Source organism: Siphateles boraxobius, unplaced genomic scaffold (assembly GCF_051911475.1).
Source record: "Siphateles boraxobius isolate OS27281-9 unplaced genomic scaffold, OSU_SipBor_1 76, whole genome shotgun sequence".
NCBI classification, from domain to species: Eukaryota; Metazoa; Chordata; class Actinopteri; order Cypriniformes; family Leuciscidae; genus Siphateles; species Siphateles boraxobius.
Genome location: NW_027509204.1, coordinates 3,177,761 through 3,202,782, shown reverse-complemented (window position 1 = coordinate 3,202,782; position 25,022 = coordinate 3,177,761). Strand labels below are relative to the sequence as shown.

General features: G+C 40.3%; 1 protein-coding gene across 1 annotated transcript in view; it reads right to left on the bottom strand.

The window, feature by feature from the left end:
* Positions 1–969: 969 nt before the first annotated feature.
* The window catches only part of slc9a8 (solute carrier family 9 member 8), a 55,717-nt gene continuing 31,664 nt past the window's right edge, over positions 970–25,022 (bottom strand). The window contains exons 5-16 of the mRNA XM_077217777.1: positions 18,045–18,128; positions 17,413–17,514; positions 17,227–17,261; positions 16,998–17,141; positions 10,023–10,155; positions 5,952–6,057; positions 5,752–5,868; positions 5,572–5,654; positions 5,227–5,338; positions 4,132–4,352; positions 2,086–2,232; positions 970–1,755 (exon numbers count right to left, since the gene is read on the bottom strand). Coding sequence (XP_077073892.1) covers positions 1,642–1,755; positions 2,086–2,232; positions 4,132–4,352; positions 5,227–5,338; positions 5,572–5,654; positions 5,752–5,868; positions 5,952–6,057; positions 10,023–10,155; positions 16,998–17,141; positions 17,227–17,261; positions 17,413–17,514; positions 18,045–18,128 — 1,398 coding nt within the window. The 3' untranslated portion in view covers positions 970–1,641. The remainder of the gene's footprint in view (positions 1,756–2,085; positions 2,233–4,131; positions 4,353–5,226; positions 5,339–5,571; positions 5,655–5,751; positions 5,869–5,951; positions 6,058–10,022; positions 10,156–16,997; positions 17,142–17,226; positions 17,262–17,412; positions 17,515–18,044; positions 18,129–25,022) is intronic.

The following is a 25,022-nucleotide window of genomic DNA, read 5'->3' as shown; positions in this document are numbered from 1 at the left end:
CGCAAGTATATGGGGCATATAAGTAAAAAGAGATTGCTAGTTAATACCACTAGCAAGGCTCAAAATAGCCCCACACTAACATGGTAGCTTAATGAGGGTCTCTACCGAAGCACTGAGAACTTTGTAAGTGTACAGACAGTTTAATAATAATACACTTTATAAAGACAGTACTATTGTGGAGCCATCTTTGGAAAACAGTCTCGACCAGTCGAACCACGAACGCCGTGCTACGAGCTGAACTGTGAGATTCCAAGATTCACAGTTCAGCTCGCGTAGCACGGCGTTAGTGGTTCGACTGGTCGAGACTGTTTTCCAAAGATGGCTTCTGCCTGTATACGCGAATGTTTGACGTGTCAGAAATGAATGCACAACTTCCCAGGTGCACTTAAAAGAAAGCCTGTTCCAGTGTGAAACTCTGATCTAAACTCGTCTGTGTTTAGTCCCGGCTCGTATCTTCCCAGACTCAAGTCGATCGAAGTGAGTCTTTATTCTATATTGTCGAGATGGCTTTATGTGCATTTTCATATGCACTCATAACCAAAGACATTTAAATGATCTGTGAAAATATAGACACTGACAACTTTGAATATTGCTACCCCTTGTGGGCAAATAAAACATCACTCTGTAATAGAGAACTGAATGAAAGCAAGGCTGTGAAGGATAGACATCTCTTCAGTGGGTTGTTCTGTTATTTAATGTGTTTTTGGATTTACTGCAATACAGATATCATTACAAGAGTTTTCAGTAGACAACAAACTTGAGCTGAGGTAAATAAGTGATCTAGGAGCTTTATAAAGCTTTTGACAGCGGATGCCACTGAAAACTCGGTACGTCTATCTATCACAGCTGCTCTGAATAAGCTCCATGTTTGTATAATTATCAAAGAACTTACATTTTTGTCTTCTGTGCATCTAAATGTATTAGCAAATGAAGAAAGGGATTGGACAGCGTTAAACAACTACACACAAGTTTTTATAATCCTTCATTTATTCGCATTTCTTTTTACACCACTTTCCCACTGCAGCTTTGAGCATACAGTTTATGTTTATTATGCGCATGTACATTCCTTCAGACACAACTTCATTAGAGAGTTATAACCTCAATTCAGCTACAAAATACAGTGTCAATAAACATTATAAAATACCCTTTTACTCCCATTCATAAAGACAACGCAACAAATAAATACTTAATAAAAATGAAAAATAGGTTACGTTTGTTAAATTAATTCCAATCACAGAAACATTCATTGATGTAATTTCCCTGTATGTGAAACATACCCCCCTAAAAGGTAGCGCAGGAATCACATTAGTTATATTATGGTGCTTCAACCTGTAAAAAAAAAAAAAAAAAAAGATAGAAAGGTTTCCAACATGGACGTTTATTTTTTGCTATCCCCTTCATATTATTTTTAGCCTTCCATCTTTATTCGTTCAGTGATTTTGCTCCTAGTGCATAAACTCTACACAAAACAATCCCAAGCGGTCTTGTCCCACAAACTCCTGTCCTTTTCCTCATTTCGCCATGAATCGCTCCAGTCATGGAGTCCGTGTGAAACCAGAGTCCATCGCTGTGCGGTACAGTCCATTCCCTGCAGTGAGTCTGGAGTCACACACATCTCTCTGTTCACCTCTTCTGATGATCTCAGAGCAGTTCTGCCTCATCGTCCTCATCCTCAGAGCCAGACGGACCCTGACGGACCTCCTCGTACCATTTATTAGTGAGCGTCTTCATCTGGATCCGCCCATGCAGAAGATCCTTAGAGAGGAAGGAAAGAAGAACAATAGATGACAACCGGTTCCTCAAGTAGACTCCTCACATTATTTAAATTGTTTGCGAACTTTCCAAGTCAATATTTGAAATGTGTAAATGTGGCTATGATGCAAGGGGATTCTGGGTGGTTGCCAGGATGTTGCTCAGGTGTTCTGAGGGATGTTTTTGCATGTTCCTCTGCAGTTGCTGATAGTTTTGTCTAGGTGTTCTGAGTAGTTGATATGCACTGCGGTTGCTTGCGAGCCCCAGTCAAAAACGTTTTCTATAAGCCTTATAACTGGAATAATCTGTTAGGAAGGTTATGACCAGTCTAACCTCTTGTGTGAGTCTACGGGTGAAGAAAGGGTTCAGATATTTGGCATCAAGCCACAGGAAACCCTTCAGATCCTGCCTCTGAAAGATCTGAGCTTCATACTCTTCCTCTGTCAGCTCAGACAAATGCTCAGATTCAATGGCGTTACCCTGAGAGAGAAAGAGAAATTATGCAATTTATGAAATATATTGAAACTAAACCTGTGAAGGGAGTCCAGAAGATCCAACAGCGCTCCTGCACACGTAATTCACATAGGTGTAATTCATGGGTGCTCTGTTTAATTTTAGTGCATAAAGTATGAATGAAAAGTGTTACTGTAGCTACATGAAAACATCTGTGTGTTTGACAAACATTGCATATAATCCAGTTCATCTGTGAAAAAGTTCATCTGTGACTTCACGTTTGCATTTTCAAATGAAATGAAAAACGCACAAAAAATAAATAGGGTAAGGTAGGGCTTAGTATCTTTTGCAGCATTGTGTAGGCATTCAGCACTGTAAGTGACGAGACCAATGCAATCTCGGCTGCGGGACGGAGTTTAGCACTGAACTGGTTTGTTTTATTTCTGCCCTATTTTTCATTTGCGTTAGTTTTGGGTTCTGGGTTTAGGCCCAATTTGGAATACATTAACATTAGGTTTTCTAAAAATTGTTTATAAAAGGTCAATTTTACACACAAATTACTCTGAATGTACTTGTTGATTTATGAAAATTTCTTGAATATTACTTTTTTTGAAATTACTTTTTTACCTCTTTCCCATGCCATTGTTTTCACTGTTATACGGTAGGGGGCGCTACTACACATCTTCTGAAAGATTACTGAATCTCCTGATCAAAACACCGGCGAAGAAGAAGCAGAAACGAGTGATAGGCCGTTTCTCAAAACCAAGAATGCAAAGAACAGACTCGTGTTCTGGGGGAGAACGCTCTTGCTAGTTGTTCTTGGAAGAATGAACTTACAAGGTGACGAGCACACAGAACGCTGCTGACAGTTTGAGGCGATGTGTTCTTGCTGGTATTGCGCTATACCCCCGCACAGCGCCGTCTTCAGTACCCAAACATAACAAGAATTATTGATGATAACTGCCAGGTTTTTAGCATGACTGGACGGTTGGCTCGCTAGCTACACCCGCGTGCGCTTATGGAGATTCTTCACTACCAAAAATGTTTGAGCATATTTTCGATTCGCCATAAATTTTCGTAAAAATGGCAATATTTGAAATCTACACAGTAGATTTCTCGCATCAAATGTTCTCAGAAGTGAATTTAGTGATGAAATAGCATACGAAATTGTAGAAAAACGACTTACTGTTGTTCTGCCTTTCTGCTCCCCGCTCCTTCCTTGAATGCCGAAATGAATGCTGGGATATTTCTGCCGTCAAGTTCACACAAGTTACCAACCGATGCATCCTCGGTAAAATGGGCGTGTCAAGAACACTTCCGGGATTTTTAACCGTTCTTGCCAAAATGCAAACTTGTGTATTGAGACAGTACTTGGGCAGCGACTGATGACGTTTCACAAGTCCACAAGAACACAAGTACAGACAAGAACGCATATTGAGAAACGGCCATAGTGTAAGCAGATGCGTAAAATAACGTGATCATCAACATTAAAGAGCAAATCTAAACTTCCTAATGTTACCAAATGAATTGTCGACCAGGACGAGCTGCAGGACTGTGAAGCTTTGAGGCTGTTGATGGACTCGATCTACTACATCTGTGTTTTGATCATTGTTCTGAATCCCAACCAGACGAAGTCTTTGACAAAATGTAATTTTCTCAGCTTTTAGCTCAAACTGTTTATTTTTTTCAACTTACCCACATTCAAATGTTGATAAAAAATAATCGAATAAGCAAAAATTCTTATTTTTGTCTGTACTTTCTTTGATATATTCATGTTGATGTCCAGATATTCATACAACAAAATATTCTGAGGACCTTTGTGAAAATGATCAAAAATGCCGCCGGCGGCTGGCAACTTAAAAAAAAAAAAAAAAAGCTGGCAGGGAAAGAGTTAAAAGAAAACGATAAAGATAACATTTGTCTCACCATTTTCTGAGTTTTGCTCAGGTTGATGTCTTTTTTGTTCTTGCGCCGCGACTGGCTCTCTTCAATGTCCATGATGCGGATGAGGGGCATGGTGCCGCCCCCCAGCAGCAGGATGGTGAAGAGCACGATGACTATGGTGGTGGTGCCGATCAGCTGACGCTTCTCTATGGGCTCCAGACCCAGATGAAGACTGAGGGCGTATGGGATCGCTCCCCGCAGACCTGACCACACGAGCATGGAAGACACGGCTTAGACTGAATGCAGTTTTATGACACCAATGTATTTCTAACAATTTACACATTATGGTAAAACTACTGACAAACTACTAAAACAACTCAAATGTAATTTAAAATTGGGAAGAAGGAATAGTGACCAGTTGCTGTCTCTAAAATATCTCTTTGTCTTATACCTTCATATAAAATTTTACTTAAAGTCCCCCGGGGTGAAAATCCAGCTTTTAATGTTGTTTATATGTTTATGTGGTGTTTTAAAATTTTTAAGAGAAATCATATGTAAATTCATAAGTCGACAGCATTGCTGAGTATTTTCTGCTTAAAACTGCAGTGAACCAAAGACAGTCTCAAAAACACGGTTTGAAATCGCTGGTGTTTCTGACGTCACAAACTACCTTGTAACCAATCAGATCAACGTGTGATCGTCAACGAGTGGATCTCTGAGCTGAATAAGTGAGTGGAGGCGGGGCTCATTTGCATATTCAGAGAACCGCGTATACTAAATGAGGCAAGGGTGTCGAGTTACACTTAAAAACTTTTAGAAAAAACAAGTGGAAAAAACTTTTAAATATGTAATTTTGGCGATGAAAGTTGAGTTTTAAGAATACAATCATTGACCACAGGGAGACTTTAAAATGTTGTTGGACAAAAGATCCATGTAATTGAAAAAGTCCATGTAATTAACAACTGCTGATTTAAAAAGTGAACGACTTAAGAGGATATTGGTTACAAAATGTGAATGTTGGAAGTATAAGTGTTGGCTGCCGTTTAAATGCTAAGATTGAAAGAGAATGAGGTAAACTCGCTTCTAACCTTCAAATCACAAAGAAATTAAAATATGACCTTTACTGGGTCTTCTTACCACTGAACCACATGATGAACATCATTTTAGGGGTGATTTTATGATCTCTGAAGAAGTTGAGCATGAAGGAGATGGGGAAGATATTCACAGCTCGACCAACAAGAATCAGAACCTGTGACAGGAAAACACTTCCACTGAATTCTGATGACGTAAAAGCTTATACACATTATAATAATAAACATTTTTCTCTGTTCTTTATAACTCAGTTTAGATAAGACTCTACAGAACCAGTGACGTATCACTCTTTCAGCAAGCATTCATGTTTTATCAGTTATTGAAGAACAGAAAGCAGTAATGCACTGGGACAAGACAAACAGAGATAACAAGCACTATGAAGGCTCATACTATACACCAGATGACAAAAGACAGCTCGAATTTATGAGGGAAACTGAAGATAGACAGGCCCAGGAACGCAAACACGCATGTTTCTGTGGAATAAAAACAGAAGAGAAGAGTGAAGTTTATGTTTACAGAAGAACTCCTCAATGAAGCGGTAGGTGTGTGAACGGTGTGTGAGGAACTGACCGCACATGAAGGCCACGGTTCGAAGAGTCTGTTGCATGAGAATCTGTGTGACTGGCGACAGGTTATGATGAGTGTAATGAGACATGACAATTCCTGAGAACAGAATGGCCATGATACCTACAAACAGAAAGACATCAATTCGAATGGATTTTGATACTGAAATCACAACACATTTGACATGGATCTGTTTTTAAGCTCACCAGAGAGTTTGATGCCCTCCGCAAGACCATACGGCAGATATGCAAATATAATCATCATCCCAAACTCCAGAGACGGAGTCTTCCTCAGGTCGAAGTGTTTCAGAGACTACACACTCTCATTCAGAAATATAATCTCACAGGATCAGTGCAGTTCTTAAAATAAACAACTATGTATAAACAAAATAAATTGAAACATATATTGGCCCACATACACACAAATACATATAATATTATAATAATATTTATTTTCTAATATAGGAAATTATTCACTAAATGTTTAGCACTCCAAGCATCTACTGACCGACTAAATACAAACATACTAATATTGTTTATTCTGATCACTTTTCCCGATTATTTTCACCAAATTTCAGATACAATAAATAATGAATACAAATATTATAAGCATTATATAATAAAACCAAATTATGTTTATTCATATAATTTATTAATGATAAATGTATTTATTCAAATAATTAATAAAAACCACTGTCTACTCATTAATACAAAAAATAAAATAAAGTGCCCCTATTATGTTTTTTTCTAATATGATCTTTCATGCAGTGTGTAATAGAGCTGTTTGTGAATGTAAAAGCTCTGCAAAGATCATAGTGCTTGACAAATAAAGTTATCATCTCCTAAAAGAAAGAATCGATTGTGATCTGCCGAAACGAGTCGTCAGAAATTCCATCTCACTTCCTGTTACATACCTACGTAACAATGAAATACATTTGCATAATGCCAGCCTATGTTCTTCATTGGCTGCCCACGAACAATGTCTACTTTGCTCTGCCCTCAAACAGATGTAGTTGCTCTTTAACAGATTTAGTATGATTTAATTTATACAGTGAAGACTATGCAGTGTTGTATTACATTTGATTACTTCTTGTTGATGACTATTCTGTTTTTTATTTTTATTTATTTATTTCACAGGAATGCTATATTTTTTAAGCTCTATGCTGTTCCTAATCATCTCTAAGAGAGGGAATGGAATATGTTGCTTGCCAATAAATAAAGAGTTGCCAGTCCATGATACTTTCTCATCGCTTAATTTTTTTATACTTAAAATACATTGCTGTTAAGAATAGTATTATTTATTTTGGTGATCAGTATCTGTGATCCTGTCAGCCAATAGAGGGAATGCATTAACGTCACTTTCCCGCCGGAACACGCCCCCTCAGCCGGACTGAGTGGCAGAAGAGCAGCTGCGTGACTGGATTTAATAGGGGAAACTGCGAAAACGCAAGTAAAACAAACGATTATCAGTTTAAACTAAAGATTGGACTCAAAATAGTGTTCCTTACAACTTAGTAAAGATCCAGTGATCCGTGGATATTAACATGCAGCCAGGAATCGTGTTTCCTGACATTTATATGTAAGTAAGCAAAATTTATTTGTATAGCACTTTTCTCAGATGAAGATCACAAAGTGCTTCACAACAAAAGAAAACCTTAACAACTCTTATAAATACATTGAATCACAAAAACAAAATAAATAAATCAAAATAAAATAAACAACAAGTACACATTAGACCAGCCTAACCACCCTACAAACTAGTTAAAAGCCTCTTTTAAAAGCAGAGTTTTCAGCTGACTTTTAAATTTTTCCACACAATCCCAAACGTGTATGGAAAGAGGCAAAGCGTTCCACAACCTGGGTGCAACAACTTGGAATGAACGGTGTGCCTGATTTCGACACCAGGGAAATACATACAGCAAATTTGCCTGTGAACGCTTTATATAAATACAAAATAGGCAGGTCTAAATCACTTATTAATGTTATATATATCATCATATCGTCTAGAGACTTAAAACTTGTATAGTTTTTTGTCAGTGTTTATTTAAAAATGTCAAATTATACAGAATATACAGTGGTAAATATTTGATTGATGAGTTGTCACTGCAATATATAACAATACAATATATAGAGAATGATTTTACCACTAAATTCAGCATATTGATACAAAAGGATAACTGCAAATCCACCTTTCGCTGCCTGGAGTCCAGTTGTTTCTATGAATTGCAGCAATCTATTTGCTTCTCTGTTCTGTAGCTTTAGGTAGTCTGTAAAAATATTACTCATATTTCTTGTCAAATCTAGTTGTACAGTCAGTCTCAAAGCTCTTTCCCGTTTTAGACGCGTTTTGTGTGTTTTTCCGCAGCATTCACACTGAAAACCGATGCTGCCGCTCAGTCTTTTTGCCACTTGTGGGCGTAACTGCAGTCACTCCGGCCAACGGTGACGTCACGTGCATTCCCTCTATACTGCTTCCAGTGATTGGTAATCGGCCCTGAAAATCCTGATCAGAGCACCCTTACCAACCATCTGACCAATCACAACAGACTGGGTCATCTGACCAATCAGAGCAGAGTAGACCAATCACAACAGACTGGGTCATCTGACCAATCAGAGCAGAGTATACCAATCACAACTGAATGGACCATCTGACCAATCAGAGCAGAGTATACCAATCACAACAGACTGGACCATCTGACCAATCAGAGCAGAGTAGACCAATCACAACAGACTGGGTCATCTGACCAATCAGAGCAGAGTAGACCAATCACAACAGACTGGGTCATCTGACCAATCAGAGCAGAGTATACCAATCACAACAGACTGGACCATCTGACCAATCAGAGCAGAGTAGACCAATCACAACAGACTGTGTCATCTGACCAATCAGAGCAGAGTAGACCAATCACAACAGACTGGGTCATCTGACCAATCAGAGCAGAGTAGACCAATCACAACAGACTGGGTCATCTGACCAATCAGAGCAGAGTATACCAATCACAACAGACTGGGTCATCAGACCAATCAGAGCAGAGTAGACCAATCACAACAGACTGGGTCATCTGACCAATCAGAGCAGAGTAGACCAATCACAACAGACTGGGTCATCTGACCAATCAGAGCAGAGTATACCAATCACAACAGACTGGACCATCTGACCAATCAGAGCAGAGTAGACCAATCACAACAGACTGGACCATCTGACCAATCAGAGCAGAGTAGACCAATCACAACAGACTGGGTCATCTGACCAATCAGAGCAGAGTATACCAATCACAACAGACTGGACCATCTGACCAATCAGAGCAGAGTAGACCAATCACAACAGACTGTGTCATCTGACCAATCAGAGCAGAGTAGACCAATCACAACAGACTGGGTCATCTGACCAATCAGAGCAGAGTAGACCAATCACAACAGACTGGGTCATCTGACCAATCAGAGCAGAGTATACCAATCACAACAGACTGGGTCATCAGACCAATCAGAGCAGAGTAGACCAATCACAACAGACTGGGTCATCTGACCAATCAGAGCAGAGTATACCAATCACAACAGACTGGACCATCTGACCAATCAGAGCAGAGTAGACCAATCACAACAGACTGGGTCATCTGACCAATCAGAGCAGAGTAGACCAATCACAACAGACTGGGTCATCTGACCAATCAGAGCAGAGTATACCAATCACAACAGACTGGACCATCTGACCAATCAGAGCAGAGTAGACCAATCACAACAGACTGTGTCATCTGACCAATCAGAGCAGAGTAGACCAATCACAACAGACTGGGTCATCTGACCAATCAGAGCAGAGTAGACCAATCACAACAGACTGGGTCATCTGACCAATCAGAGCAGAGTATACCAATCACAACAGACTGGGTCATCAGACCAATCAGAGCAGAGTAGACCAATCACAACAGACTGGGTCATCTGACCAATCAGAGCAGAGTAGACCAATCACAACAGACTGGGTCATCTGACCAATCAGAGCAGAGTAGGCCAATCACAACAGACTGGGTCATCTGACCAATCAGAGCAGAGTAGGCCTGCGGAAAGGAGTGGTTTAGAGCAACTCATGATTCTTCGAACAAACCATTTTCAGACACTGTGAGTAATGAGGGGCTGTGCAATGTATATTAGAAACTTAAAGTGTTTTTTTTATTTTTTTTTACCTTGGATGCATATAAACCTATTGCAGGAGACTCCAAAACAAAATTAGGAACCTTTAAAATAGCATAATAGTGGCACTTTAAAGCAAACTCACAAGGATACAATAGCAGAGATGAGTCCAGTGAGTGTGCCTAGGGCCGCCGACCCAAAGAACATCTTCAGGAAGTAGCCGAGCGCCTGCATGAAGGTTTCCCAGCCCGTCGAGACATCTGAACCAGCAAAACCCTCCGCTGTGCTGAAATACCAACAACACACATCAAGCACTGCTCACATCTGTGAACTCAAACAGTGAAAATCAAACCAGAATAATGACTGCATTGTGTTTCACGTTTAAAATCAGGGCCTGCATCATATACATCCAGTACAGTATTTAGTATTTGAAAATAACTAGGATTTTTGTAAATATTTTAAAAGCAAACTGTTAACTAAACCATGTGCATCTTATCTGATTATTTCTGTTCATCATGCCCACTGACCTCCTAACCTTAAACAAACAGCTTCAATTCAGTCAGCAGGGGGCAGTACAGTCACATTCAGATCCCTTGTTTATTGTACAGTAGTGGCCATAAGTGATGTCCGGCCTAGGAAAATTTACATCTTCAACCCTTTATTGAAATATTATTTCAAAAAATGTATATGGATGTTGTCAGCATATTGCATAGTTGTGCTTGGAGTCAATTGCTTTATTTGTGATAACACAATGACAACATGTTTGGTCAGGCTGTCATACAAAGAAATGATGAACACATGCAAACACAAGAGAGAACCAACAAACTATTACTAATCATTATGATGTAGTCGATGTATGCTCTTTCCTGTGCTTTTTATTTGGGGTTGGTAAAATAAAATATGAAGCTTTAGTGTTTTTATTCTTCCCTCATATATATATATATATATATATATATATATATATATATATATATATATATATATATATATATATATATATATATATATATATATACATTTTTTCTTGTACTTTCATATCTTTGTCAAACATATAGGGTCCATGAAAAAAACAAATACCCCCTCGGACATCACTTTTGGACACTTCTGTGGATGCAACTTGCATCCAGGATTCATTTGAGCACCACAAACAATGCAGACTACACAACAACTTGAACACTAAAGTGATTCAGTGACTGAGCCACAGATGAGATGAGCCACAGATGAGATGAGCCACAGATGAGATGAGCCACAGATGAGATGAGCCACAGATGAGCCACAGATGAGCCACAGATGAAGTGTGAACACTTAAAACAAACTGTTGTATGTAGGCTACCAGATCATCTGAAAACAAATGGGCTGAAGTCTGCATGCTTTCATTCAGTTGTCTGCTCATTTAACTCATAGCTGAACATATTTTAGCATCAAAACATGTTGGGCAGAAGTTTTTTTTTTTATGGAATTATATATGCCAAATTAATATTTTGTGTACAATGATTTAATTATGTGTTAAGTATGCTCTACATCATTACGCAGCGGGGTCTTGTAACACACTGAAGAGGTGTCTTTGCATGACAATATGCTGACTGTACACTATCCCTGATTCTAATGACACAGATCAAGGTTATGCCAATGTCCCTCTACTTTAAAGGGTTATTCACCCAAACATTTTAATTCTGTCATCAAATACTCTCTCTCATGTTGTGACAACACCGCAAGTCTTTCATTCATCTTTGGAACACAAATGAAGATATTATTAATGATATCTGAGAGATTTCTGTCCCTAAATGGCAAGCCATTTTAACATTTAATCATTTAAACCATCTATTCTCTATTTTCATGCTACTAGTACTAGTACTACTAGTAACTAATGAATAAGTACATGTCAACTAACTGTCATGAGAGTACAAGAGACAGGAGACTAAGAGACTAGCAGGAGACGAGATGAAATGAGAAAAGAGGATTAGACTGCATAAGAGAGACAAGAAATGAGAAGACAAACTATGAGATGAAAAGAGACAAGTAAAGTTAAATAAGAGACTGTATGAGGAGAAAAAAAAGAGAAAGATGCGATGAGATGAGAAATGAGAATAAAAATATACGGGGAGAGATGAGAGAAACAAGGGATGAGGAGAGAGAAGGGGCGATTTGAGACATGAGATGAGAAAATAAACTACGGGATGAGAAAAGACGATATATGTAATAACAGGCATGAAAGAAGAGATGAGGAAAAATTAGACGAGAAGAGATGAGAAGAGACAAGAGAAGAACAGAAGAAACATCAAGAAGTGACTACAAGAGAAGACACGAATGGAAAAGAGGAGGAGAATAAACAAAAGAGATGACAATAGAAGAGAAAAGAAAACAGATGATTTGAAAAGAGAAAAGACACGCTGAGATGAGACGATGCAATCAGAGATGAGACAAGAAATGAAAAGACAGACTATGAAATGAGAGGAGACAAACGGGCCAAGATAACACAAAAGACACGAAAATAAGAGATGAGATACAAAAGAGACAAGAGATGAACAGAAGAGAAGAGAAAAAATGATTTGAAAACAAGAGACCAATAAGACTAACGAGATGAAGTTAGATGAAATGAGACGAGAGATTAAAAACAGGGACAAGAAGAGACAGATGGAGACGAAAGAGTTTAACACATAATACAGTATTACAGCCACTATGAGCGCTTGCAGATCTGAGACAGTGTGTACTAGTAACTAATGAATAAGTAATAGTAACTAATGAATAAGTACTAGTAACTAATGAATAAGTACTAGTATCTAATGAATAAGTACTAGTATCTAATAATAAGTACTAGTAACTAATGAATAAGCACTAGAATAAGCACTAGTATCTAATAATAAGTACTAGTAACTAATGAATAAGCACTAGAATAAGCACTAGTATCTAATAATAAGTACTAGTAACTAATGAATAAGCACTAGAATAAGCACTAGTATCTAATAATAAGTACTAGTAACTAATGAATAAGTACTAGTATCTAATGAATAAGTACTAGTATCTAATAATAAGTACTAGTATCTAATGAATAAGTACTAGTATCTAATAATAAGTACTAGTAACTAATGAATAAGCACTAGAATAAGCACTAGTATCTAATAATAAGTACTAGTAACTAATGAATAAGCACTAGAATAAGCACTAGTATCTAATAATAAGTACTAGTAACTAATGAATAAGCACTAGAATAAGCACTAGTATCTAATAATAAGTACTAGTAACTAATGAATAAGTACTAGTATCTAATGAATAAGCACTAGTATCTAATGAATAAGCACTAGTAGCAAATGAATAAGTACTAGTATTTAATGGAATAGATACTAGTATCTAAAAAATAAGTACTAGTAGCATGAAAATAGAGACTAGTAGGTTTAGTGATTAAATGTTAAAACGGCTTGCCATAGTCCCTACACTGAAGGTGATGATACACAGGGCAACTTTTTGAGCTATGTTGCTGGGCAATATTGCCGAGCGATTGTTGCTTGGGCACTTTTCCATTGCAAATGGGCAATAAATTTCTATCTGTATCATTTAGATTGATCGTGGGCCCTGTGTCTCACCTGGTTGCCCGTTGACGGCAACATTGCCCAGCAACATTGCTCATAAAAGTTGCCCTGTGTATCATCACCTGACAGTCCTACTACTCTGACGCTTTCAAAAAGTTTATAAAGAGATTGTTAAACTAATCCATATGAATTTATCCCCAACACACATTCTGCTGACTAGAAGTAACTTTGTAACCGCATGTCAACTTATTCTACTGACACCTATCCCGAACCTAACAGTCTTCTGCAGTCCACTGATACTCTCATGACAGTTAGTTGACATGTAGTTGCAAAGTCTAATGTCTAAAGTTGACCATTGTAATAAAGTTTAACCCACAACTAGACTGTTCTTGTTATTTACTGTGTATGTAAATCTGGTTTTATTCAGAAGAATTGTGCGCAGGAGAAAACCATTACAAAGGAACATCAGCCAGGACATGGCAGCTTTACACACAGGTAAAACTACACCAAGAGAAGAATTACTGCTTTCTAGGAAACAGCCGAAAACAGCAACTCCACACACTCGTCAATTATTAATGAGATCATTTTACCACTCTACACTCCAGAGACAGGCGTAGTACACACTCACCATCAGCACAAAACACCTTGACAGGAGATAGAGACCGGACGAGATGAGTTGAGTTGAGGAGAGATGAGAGATATGATGGAACAAGAGAAGAGACAAGAAACGACAAGAGATAACACACAAGACAAAAGAGACAGGAGACTAAGAGACTAGCAGGAGACGAGATGAAATGAGAAAAGAGGATTAGACTGCATAAGAGAGACAAGAAATGAGAAGACAAACTATGAGATGAAAAGAGACAAGTAAAGTTAAATAAGAGACTGTATGAGGAGAAAAAAAAGAGAAAGATGCGATGAGATGAGAAATGAGAATAAAAATATACGGGGAGAGATGAGAGAAACAAGGGATGAGAAGAGAGAAGGGGCGATTTGAGACATGAGATGAGAAAATAAACTACGGGATGAGAAAAGACGATATATGTAATAACAGGCATGAAAGAAGAGATGAGGAAAAATTAGACGAGAAGAGATGAGAAGAGACAAGAGAAGAACAGAAGAAACATCAAGAAGTGACTACAAGAGAAGACACGAATGGAAAAGAGGAGGAGAATAAACAAAAGGGATGACAATAGAAGAGAAAAGAAAACAGATGATTTGAAAAGAGAAAAGACACGCTGAGATGAGGCGATGCAATCAGAGATGAGACAAGAAATGAAAAGACAGACTATGAAATGAGAGGAGACAAACGGGCCAAGATAACACAAAAGACACGAAAATAAGAGATGAGATACAAAAGAGACAAGAGATGAACAGAAGAGAAGAGAAAAAATGATTTGAAAACAAGAGACCAATAAGACTAACGAGATGAAGTTAGATGAAATGAGACTAGAGATTAAAAACAGGGACAAGAAGAGACAGATGGAGACGAAAGAGTTTAACACATAATACAGTATTACAGCCACTATGAGCGCTTGCAGATCTGAGACAGTGTGTGTGTGTGTGTGTGTGTGTGTGTGTGTGTGTGTGTGTGTGTGTGTGTGTGTGTGTGTGTGTGTGTGTGTGTGTGTGTGTGTGTGTGTGTGTGTGTGCTGCAGTCTCAGCCGTACTGTTCATCAACACACTTCTGTCACACTCATTCTTCAAAAACATGTAAAAGACGTCGCATGACTCCTCAATCATTACATCTCCTCATGAGGTCAACAGTTAATGATGAGCTTTTTCCTTCTAATCTCTGAATTCCATTCACATCAGCAGTTTCTACATAAACACGGCTGGACACGTTTGTGTTGCTAAAACAAAACCAGCATGACTGCGCGATGTAATTGCCTAGGGGACTGATATTATAATCATTAATCATGTATGCAAAACTATACGTGCACAAAAATAAAATGGCTATTTCAAACGTTGCTTAATGTGACGCTGTATGAGAGACGCATGTAAACAGGTTATAAAGATAGAAGCACTCATATTATATATGGATCTGATCTTGTCGTGCTCAGCAAATTCAGGATTTGCCCAGCCACCCTGACCCAAATCCACAGTCGTAATCTCCCATCATTCAAGAGCTGGAAGGAAAGGTGGTAAAAGATGAGTCACGTCCATTATTGCACTTTATTATAGCCTTCATATTTCCTGGAACTCATTAAATGAGCTCGAATTGATCACTAAAGGGTGTTCAGTTCCGTGTAATAGTCAGTTCTGGTAATTTCTAACAATGTGGCAAGTAAGTGGATCTAACGGCTAATTTAAGATGCTTTTAAATAATTGACGAGACAAGACCACGATAGAGAAGTGCTAAATGACTAAGCTGGAAGGCCAGATTAAGCACTTGAAATGTCATACTATGACTGTTTCTCCTCTGAATTCCACTTCTAATGTTAGTTAAGGCTTATTAAAACAAAAACATCTGTTGCGACGGAAGTGAATCGATCAAAACTAACTTTAGCTGGACTAACTTTCTTCTAGAGCTGCTGTAAAGCCAAAACAATCTCTCTTACTTTAATTTCCTATTATCACTGTAAAGCTGCTTTGAAACAGTCCATATTGTTAAAAGTGCTGTATAAATGTAGGTGACTTGACTTGACTTGAATCATCATTTTCCACATAAACACAAATGTCCTTGACTTTTTTAAGATTTGTTTAATCTCCATGATTTTCCAGGCAGGAATTTATTTTCCCTAACTGTGGGAACCCTGTGGATTAGATCTGCATACAGTACAAAACAGCAATATCCTGTTTTTCATTATGCGTCACCTTTAAATAAGAGTATCTGCTGATGTGAGAAGAGTTGAGTTCCTGCTGATGCAGCTGGCAAAGCTGAAGAGAGACACCCATTCATTTACATCACCTCATGGCCAAGAGTATACGGACACCTCCTTCTAATGAACAGGTTAGGCTGTTCCAGGAACTCGAGTGAAGACAAGCGTAGCATTAGCAGCACACAATGCAATTCTCCAGGATTATCATCAAGTGTGTTTCTCTAGAACTCAATGTGGTTAACCAGAAAAAGGCTGTACAGGAAGTCCATCAGTCCTAGTCGATTATAAAAATCTGCATGTACATACTGTGTGGAAGTCATTTATCATACTGAAAGCACACCTTTATATAGTCATAAATCATGGGACGTGGAAGCAGAAACGAGCAGAAGGCAGGAACACACAGAATGAGGATGTCTGCAGGCCACAAAGCTAACGGGAGCTCGGCCACAGACGACGACACTACAAATGCCTGACACACTTGCACACAAACCTGCACAGAAACAGTGTGTGACCAGTTTCTGCATGAGATAGAAGAGACTGCAAACAACTCCTGTCACACAACATGATCGCCTAAATCGGAGCTCAAGTGCAGTGTCTGCGAACCTCTCTTGAGAAGCTGTGAATGTAGTTTCCTTTTGCTTTTATAAATTGTACCAGTTGGCCAATGATAATAGCAGTGGTTTTGCAGAGCTGATCTTTCTGCCCACAGCTGGAAACGTGTGATTGTGCTTAGGTAGGTGTAAAATGACGAACAGTTATGATGATTCAGAGAGGCGTACTTTGTTAACACGATGGAGACGGCGTCGTTTAGGATGCTCTCCCCGAACACCAGCATATTGAGCACCGGATCCACATTCAGAGCATTAAAGATGGCGATAGTGGCGACTGGATCCACGGCGGAGATCAGAGAACCAAACGCAAAACTAGAGAGAACAGCAGAGGAAAACCATGAAGACATGAACGTACACGCCAAAGCCTTTGCTCAATAGTTTCGGATGTGTTTCTCACCTGTCTGTCATTGTCATCTTGTAAATCACATCAGCCTATTCAAGAAACACATCCACACATGACAGTTAAGGAGCAGTTAAGGTGCGCCAACTAGTCTAACTAGATAGACCACTTAGACCACTATGATCACTTATAGTTCTGCTTACATGTAAACTGTGGATGTCTATTAAAACAGAAAGAGAATACCTGTCCAAGGAAATAGATCCCTCCTCCCACGATGAAGGCCGAAATCGCTGTCCCAAAGACGGCAAATAATGTGATTGAGCCGATGTTTTGGAAAAAATTACCCTGTGGAATAAAAACATGTCTGCTTATATCCGTTTATAGAGCTTAACAGTCTCTGAATCCAGACTCAAAAGTTGAATTGAGGACAACCAATATAAACATATTCATTGAAAAAGGTTTGCTACTCTATACAACTTTTATTATTTATTATTATTATTAAAGCAATAAACCGTCTGCATTACATGGCTTAGTTTTTCATTCAAACTTCTGTTTTTGAATTTGGGTCTCACCGTTACAATATATCATTTGTAAGGCCAAGTCTCACGCATGGCTAAAGGCAGTTTCACAAAGCTTTAATACACTAAACATGCTTCAGTTTAAGACACCTAACCCTAACCCAACCCTAACCCTAACCCTGCCCTGAGCAGTTCTGTTCACTCACCACTGAGCTTGGATCTCTTCGACAGAGTCGGTCCGGCTGCTTAAAGCAGTGCTGACATATTCTACAACATCTGTTCTCTTGTTGTTGTCGGTACTGAGCCCTAGTCAGGCTCTTTATCCACGAAAATGAATAATATCACAGTAATATTTACCTTATGTAATGAGTATCCAGACTCAAAAATGATTGGCGGTAAAAGTAATAGGAAGAACATATTGGGACGAAACATCTCCTCTTCCTGTGAAAGAAAGAAAGAAAGAAAGAAAGAAAGAAAGAAAGAAAGAAAGAAAGATGTATAATTGAACACAGACATTTTATTTCCTCGTGGATATTGCTCGTATGAATACTTTTATTATTAATAGTAGGTTAGTCTTACAAGCATTTCAGTCTAATATAATTGATGCAATGTCAACATTTCCATGGGGGGGTGGGGGCGACTGAAATCAACTCAAAGTATCGGTTTAAAACTCGCCCAGCTCTGAGGAAAACCACAGACTTGACAACCCTGTTTAGTAGTACTATTAACATCGTAATGTTCAATGATATTAGCAAGAGTTTGGCTTGTAATCATGTTTAGTCAAGTTTAGGTCTCTTTAAATCTTTTTTTTCTTATAGTTAAAACAAATGATTCAACTATATTTTTTAGATGAAACTCCATTTTCTTTTTAGATAATTTTATAATTTTTTAACTTTGGCCTTTATATAATAAATATGATTTATTTTCTTTATAATACTAATGTAATGTAAGGCACTCTGAATTACTGTTGTAAATGAGTTTGTTTATAAACTCACTTCCCTTGCCAACACACACACACACACACACACACACACACACACACACACACACACACACACACACACAGAGAGAGAGAGAGAGAGAGAGAGAGAGAGAGAGAGAGAGAGAGAGAGAGAGAGAGAGAGAGAGAGAGAGAGAGAGAGAGAGAGAGAGAGAGAGAGAGAGAGAGAGAGAGAGAGAGAGAGAGAGAGAGAGAGAGAGAGAGAGAGAGAGAGAGAGACTGTGTGTTATGTGTTTGTACAAATACATTATACTCACTGCAAAAATGCTTTTCTTACTTAGTATTTTTGTCTTGCTTCCAGTCCAAATATTAAAAACAAAATCTTAAATCAAGATGCATTTACAAGATGAGTAAAATGCCATAAGATATTAAGTCTTGTTTTCTGGGGAAATAAATAAATAATAAGTGATTTGTTGCTTAAAAAAGAAAATTGATCAATTCATACAGAAACAAGATTATTCTTTTCTTACCCCATTGGAAGATCATTTTGCTTGTTTTAAGCAAAAACTCACTTAATCTTGATTTATTTCCCCAGAAAACAAGACATAATATCTTATGGTATTTTAATACTTTAGCAAATGCATCTTGATTTAATAATTCTTTTGATATTTGGACTGGAAACAAGACACAAATACTAAGTAAGAAAAGCATGTTTTGCAGTTGCTGACTACAGTGCAGAATTGTGTAGATCGTGTGACAGTGATAATACTGGCATATGTGCAGAAATGTACACGGATCCCCTTCAGGCATGTAACTGCCAGCGTTTCATCATGTCATCACTTCCACACTGTCATTCTTGAAGTTCCTGTGTAGGGAGGCCTTGCTCCAACACATACTGATCCAGCACTGCAGGCAATCACTACATGATGGGTCATGAACGCTTAGAGAAATTCATGAAACGGCAGAGAAATATGAGGGGAATGTGGAATTGTGAAGGTGTTAAAACATGAACCCTTGCATGAGAGTTGCTGGTAGATGTTGCAACAATCAGAGATAATGCAGCATTTCTTCTGCTGGCATCTCACAATTACTGTTGTAACTGTGGCAACTTGTTTAGACATGAAACGCAAGCTTCTGACGAAAGCTTGTCAGAAGTATCGAATCCAAACTCACTTCCTACGTAAGCTTGATCTGATCAAAATTATCAGAATGCTTTTCGTAACTAAGGAAGAACACATTGCATTATCAGAGTTGACTCAGAGTTGACTCGAGGGCTGCTTAGGCTGGGCATTACTGTAAAACAGGTGTTTTAACCGTTCCTTGAGCCCAAGGCAATCCCAGGGTGCACTGCAACAAGCTCTGTGGGAATGATCTTTTTGAAAATGTCGTTCTGACATCTAATTAAAACATAAAAGCAGTCCCATCCAACTGAAAATTAATAATTTTAACCAACATTTGTGTCATGTTTTTTGTGCTCAATAGAGTTAAGTTTTTAGTTTAACATCTGGCTTTTAGACCAAAAAAATGTGAGCAAAACGACAGGGAAATGTTATTAACATCACGAACTGAACAAACAAGCAAAGAAAATTAATTGTTAGTGAAAGTCTAATCACGCTTTGAGCAAAACAAAACAGTTTCCAATGTCTGTTTATTTACATGCTTTAATGGAAAAAGCAACCAGCCAATAATATATATTTCATGTTTTATAGGGTTAGTTCACACAAAAATAAAACATTCTGTCATCATTTACTCACCTTCATGTCGTTCAGATCCCATAAGACTTTCATTCATCTTTGAAATACAAATAAAGATATTTTTCATGAAAGCATTTCACCTAAATTGTGATGCTTCAAAAAGTTCATGAAAAAATTGTTCAAATCAAGACTTTTGAAGAAACACAATCGCTTCATTTGATGAACACATTTAATTCAGGGATTACTTTTACAATGACTTTGAGAACTTTTTGAAATATTTGATGAAATTAACCATCAAAGGAGGGGAAAGAAATCTTTCAGGTTTCATAAAAAATATATTCATTTGTAATCTGAGTTTGGAACGACACGAGGGAGGGCAAAATGACAGAACTTTTGTTGTTGGGTGAACTATCCCTTTTACTCTTTCCCTGCCATTGACAGAGTTTTCCTTCATTAATGTCAACACTTCCCCAACCATTGCTGGAAGTTTCCGGCAATCCATGTTTTCACTGTTATACGGTAGAGGAAGCTATTACACATCTTCTGAAAGAGTCCTGAATCTCCTATCCAAAAACAAGTCAGTCAACTTCATTTATACAGCGCTTTTAACAATATGGACTGTTTCAAAGCATTTTTACAGTGATAATAGGAAATTAAAGTAACAGAGATTGTTTTGGCTTTACAACAGCTCTAGAATAAAGTTATTGTCCAGCTAAAGTTAGTTTTGATCGATTCACTTCCGTTGCAACGTTACATTAGTTATTAACTTATTAACCGCTAACACGACACCGTTCTAACAGAAAACAGAAAACGTACTCGCTTACTAACGTAACCTCGGTTCTCTCTAGAGAGGGAACGAGTACTGCGTAATATCTTACGCTGTGGGGAAAACCTCTTTTCCACGAGATATTGAAGCCAAAAATTATCCTTAATTTTGAATTAATGTAAAACGCTGTGCGGCAGCATGCAGACATAGGCAAGACAGCTCGCGCGCCTATTGGCTGCCCTGCGGCAACAGCAGCAGCCTATCGAGAGAGGCCCTGCGTGACGTGATACCCAATGGGGGTGCTTTGTGCCCATTTCGTCACGTCCCGCCAGAATAGGCTTGGCCTTGGCCTATAAATACGATCGACAGGCTGATACAAATTGGTTTTCATCACTGAAGCGAACCAGCGCTGTTGTATACACGGCAAGATACGCAGTACTCGTTCCCACTCTAGAGAGAACCGAGGTTACGTAAGTAACCGAGTACGTTCTCTTACGAGAGTATCTCTCGTACTGCGTAATATCTTACGCTATGGGAAACACAATGCAACACACTGTGCGTACTGGGATCCGACACCAAAGTCCCAAGGGCAATAGCCCGGGGCTCATATAGTGCATAATCACCGTAGACTCACAGAGAGTCGGAAAGAGAGGCTACAAGCATCATTCCCCATGAAATAGCATCCAACAGGAGCTAGTTATGTTAACAGTGTTTCACGCAGACAGGGTGAACGTGTTCAGCCTGAACTGGGTATAAGTACGGGTTATTCAACACCCATGGAGCTGTTCTATCGATCAGTGAGCGATGCACAAGCAAAACTCAGCATTCTGCGCCGGCGCAGCGGGGCAGATAGCACTGAATTCTATACCGACAGCAGCTTGGCCTGTAAGGCTGGAACCTCTAGGTTATAAAACCTTATAAATGTAGACGGCGAGGCCCGGCCTGCTGCCATACAGATATCTTGCAAGGAAATCCCGCTAGACCACGCCCACGACGGGGAAACGCCTCTCGTGGAGTGCACTCTGACACCCAAAGGACACTGCAGGCCCTTAGAAGTGTAAGCTAGCGCTATGGCATCGACTATCCATCTGGATAGGCTCTGTTTTGATGCGGCCAGTCCATTGGAGCGTCCGCCAAACAAAACGAAGAGCTGCTCAGTCTGTCTGAAGACAGACGAGTGGGACACATAAGCTCTCAGCACCCTGACAGGGCAGAGGAGACTCGCATCCTCTTCCTCATCATGAACCAGGAGGGCGCACAGGTAAATAACCTGGGCCCTGAACGTTGAGGGATTTGGCCACGTACCCATGCCTTGGTTTGAGTATGACTTTTGAATCATTAGGCCCAAACTCCATGCATGATGCGCTTACTGAAAACGCTTGCAAGTCCTATACGCGCTTCACTGAAGCGAGAGCCATAAGGAATAACGTTTTGAGAGACAGATGTTTCATGTCTGACAAATGGATTGGCTTGAATGGGGCACCTTTCATGGCTTCAAAAACCATTGAAAGGTCCCACACAGGGACTGAGGGGGGTCTGGGAGGATTCACTCTCCGAGCTCCCCTGAGGAATCGCTCGACCAGGTCGTTTTTCCCCAGTGACTGGCCAGACGTTGGTTTTGCAAACTTGAGCGTGGATGGGGTTCTGTCCTTATCCAGCAGCTCGTGAAGGAAGGAGAGCACTTCCGTAACCCCGCAGTCTGCGGGTGAAAAGCCCTGAGCTTGACACCAGGCAGAGAACACTGACCACTTTGAGAAATAGAGCCGTCTAGTAGACGGGGCTCTAGCCTGCGTGATTGTGTTTAACACTCCCTCTGGGAGGTTAGCGGGTACCTGTTGATGGCCCATGCATGTAGGGACCATAAATCCGGGCGAGGATGCCAAATCGAGCCCTTTGCCTGAGAGAGGAGGTCTTTCCTCACCTGTACCGGCCACCGGGCACTGCTGGTCAGCCGCATCAGGACTGGGAACCAAATCTGGTTCGTCCAGAGCGGAGCCACGAGCAGCACTGGGCATCCGTTTTCCCAGATTCGTTCCAGCACTTGAGAGAGGGGCGAGACGGAGGGAAAAGCATAGAGGGGGCAGCGGGGCCATACGTGGGCCAGGGCATCCCTGCTCTTGGAGAAAAAGTTCGGACAGTGAGCGTTTTCTTGGGACGCGAACAAGTCCACCTGCGCTCTGCCGAATGTCTCCCACAGCAGTTGGATCGTCTGCGGGTGTAGCAACCATTCCCCTGCTGGGACATTGTTTCTGGACAGACAGTCTGGTCCCAGATTCAGGCGACCAGGCACATGGTCCGTAGACACAACCGTCACACTCGAGGGAGTCCCCAGACTCACGCCTGACTGACACCAGTCGGCTATTTTCCAAGGTTCCAGAGTCGAAACGCATTTCATGTCGACCCTGAGGCGATACAGACCAGAGGTCCATGCCCGGGGTGGAACTCGCGCTTTCAGCCATAACTGCAGTGGGCGTATGCGAAGCAGGCCCAGCTGAAGTACCGAAGATGCCGAGGCCATGAGGCCCAGCATTTTCTGAAACCTTTTGAGCGGGACTATAGAGCCGCGGCGAAAGGATTTCACGGCGCGCTGAATGTCCAGTACGCGCTCCGGCGACAGACGTGCTGTCATAGACAGCGAGTCCCGCACTGTTCCCAGAAAAGAGATTTTCTGGCAGGGAAACAGCGAGCTCTTCGCCCAATTGACTTTGAGACCCAGATTCTCGAGATGCACGAGTAATGTGGTTTTGTGTTCTATGAGCTCTGAATGTGATCAAGCTAGAATCAGCCAATCGTCCAAGTAGTTCAAAACTCCCATGCCCTGAAGTCTCAGGGGTGCGAGGGCCGCGTCCATGCACTTCGTAAATGTACGGGGTGCTAGGGATAGGCCGAACGGTAGGACTGTGTATTGATATGCCTGGCCCTCGAAGGCGTATTTCAAGAATCGGCTGTGACGTGACGCTATTTGTTTTTGGAAAAAGGCATCTTTGAGATCTATTGACATAAACCAGTCTCCTTGGCGCACTTGCGCAAGGATTTTCCTGGTTGTCAGCATTCTGAACTGGCGCTTCATAAGCACTCTGTTCAGCTGTCGCAGATCTAGAATGGGTCTGAGACCCGTCTTTTTTCGGTAACAGAAAATATCTGCTGTATAGCCCCCCTTCGCTCTGAGCCTGAGATAAAGGTTCTATGGCCCCTTTGCTCAGCAGTTTCGCTATTTCGGCTGGAAGGAGATGAGATACTTCATTGTTTACTGTGGTTTGACTCGCGCCGTGTAACGGCGGGGATGTCGAGCGAACTGTAGCGAATAGCCTCTTTTTATAGTGTTCAACACCCATTCTGATACCCCGGGAAGCTTTGCCCACGCATCTGCATGAATAGCTAGAGGTAGAATGAAATCCGGGCTCTGGCCGCGGCTTAGCGGCGACCACAGAGCTTCGGTGTGCTGAGACATAAACACTGTGTTTACAGTGTGCGAGGCGCGCCAGCGGACACACTCACTGCACTGAAAACACCGTCGGCTTGTGCTGACTGATTGTGTGTCGGTTACGTTTTTACTGAAACCGAGGGACACGTATCGTGTAGTGTTTGTGGGCACTGTGTCGTGGGCACGTTCACTACATTTATTTTTATTTTTTTTCACAATCGACATGAGTCGATTTAATTTGTGCTAGCCCTGAACTGTGGTGGGCTGTGTCTGTGTGTGGGAATGGGCACTGAGACGTGGGCATTCTTACAACACTCATAACACCATCGGCCGTGGCCGGAATACCAGAAAATACACTCTTTTGTGGGATTTATCTGGGTGGCCGTAAGAATGGCGTTTGTGTGCAGGCAAGCGGGCTGTGGTACCAGCTTGTTTACTGCGAAATACACTGGAACAGTCACATTTTTTGGAACTGAACGAGCGAGAAGTTTCGGTGGAGTCTGGCCGTGGC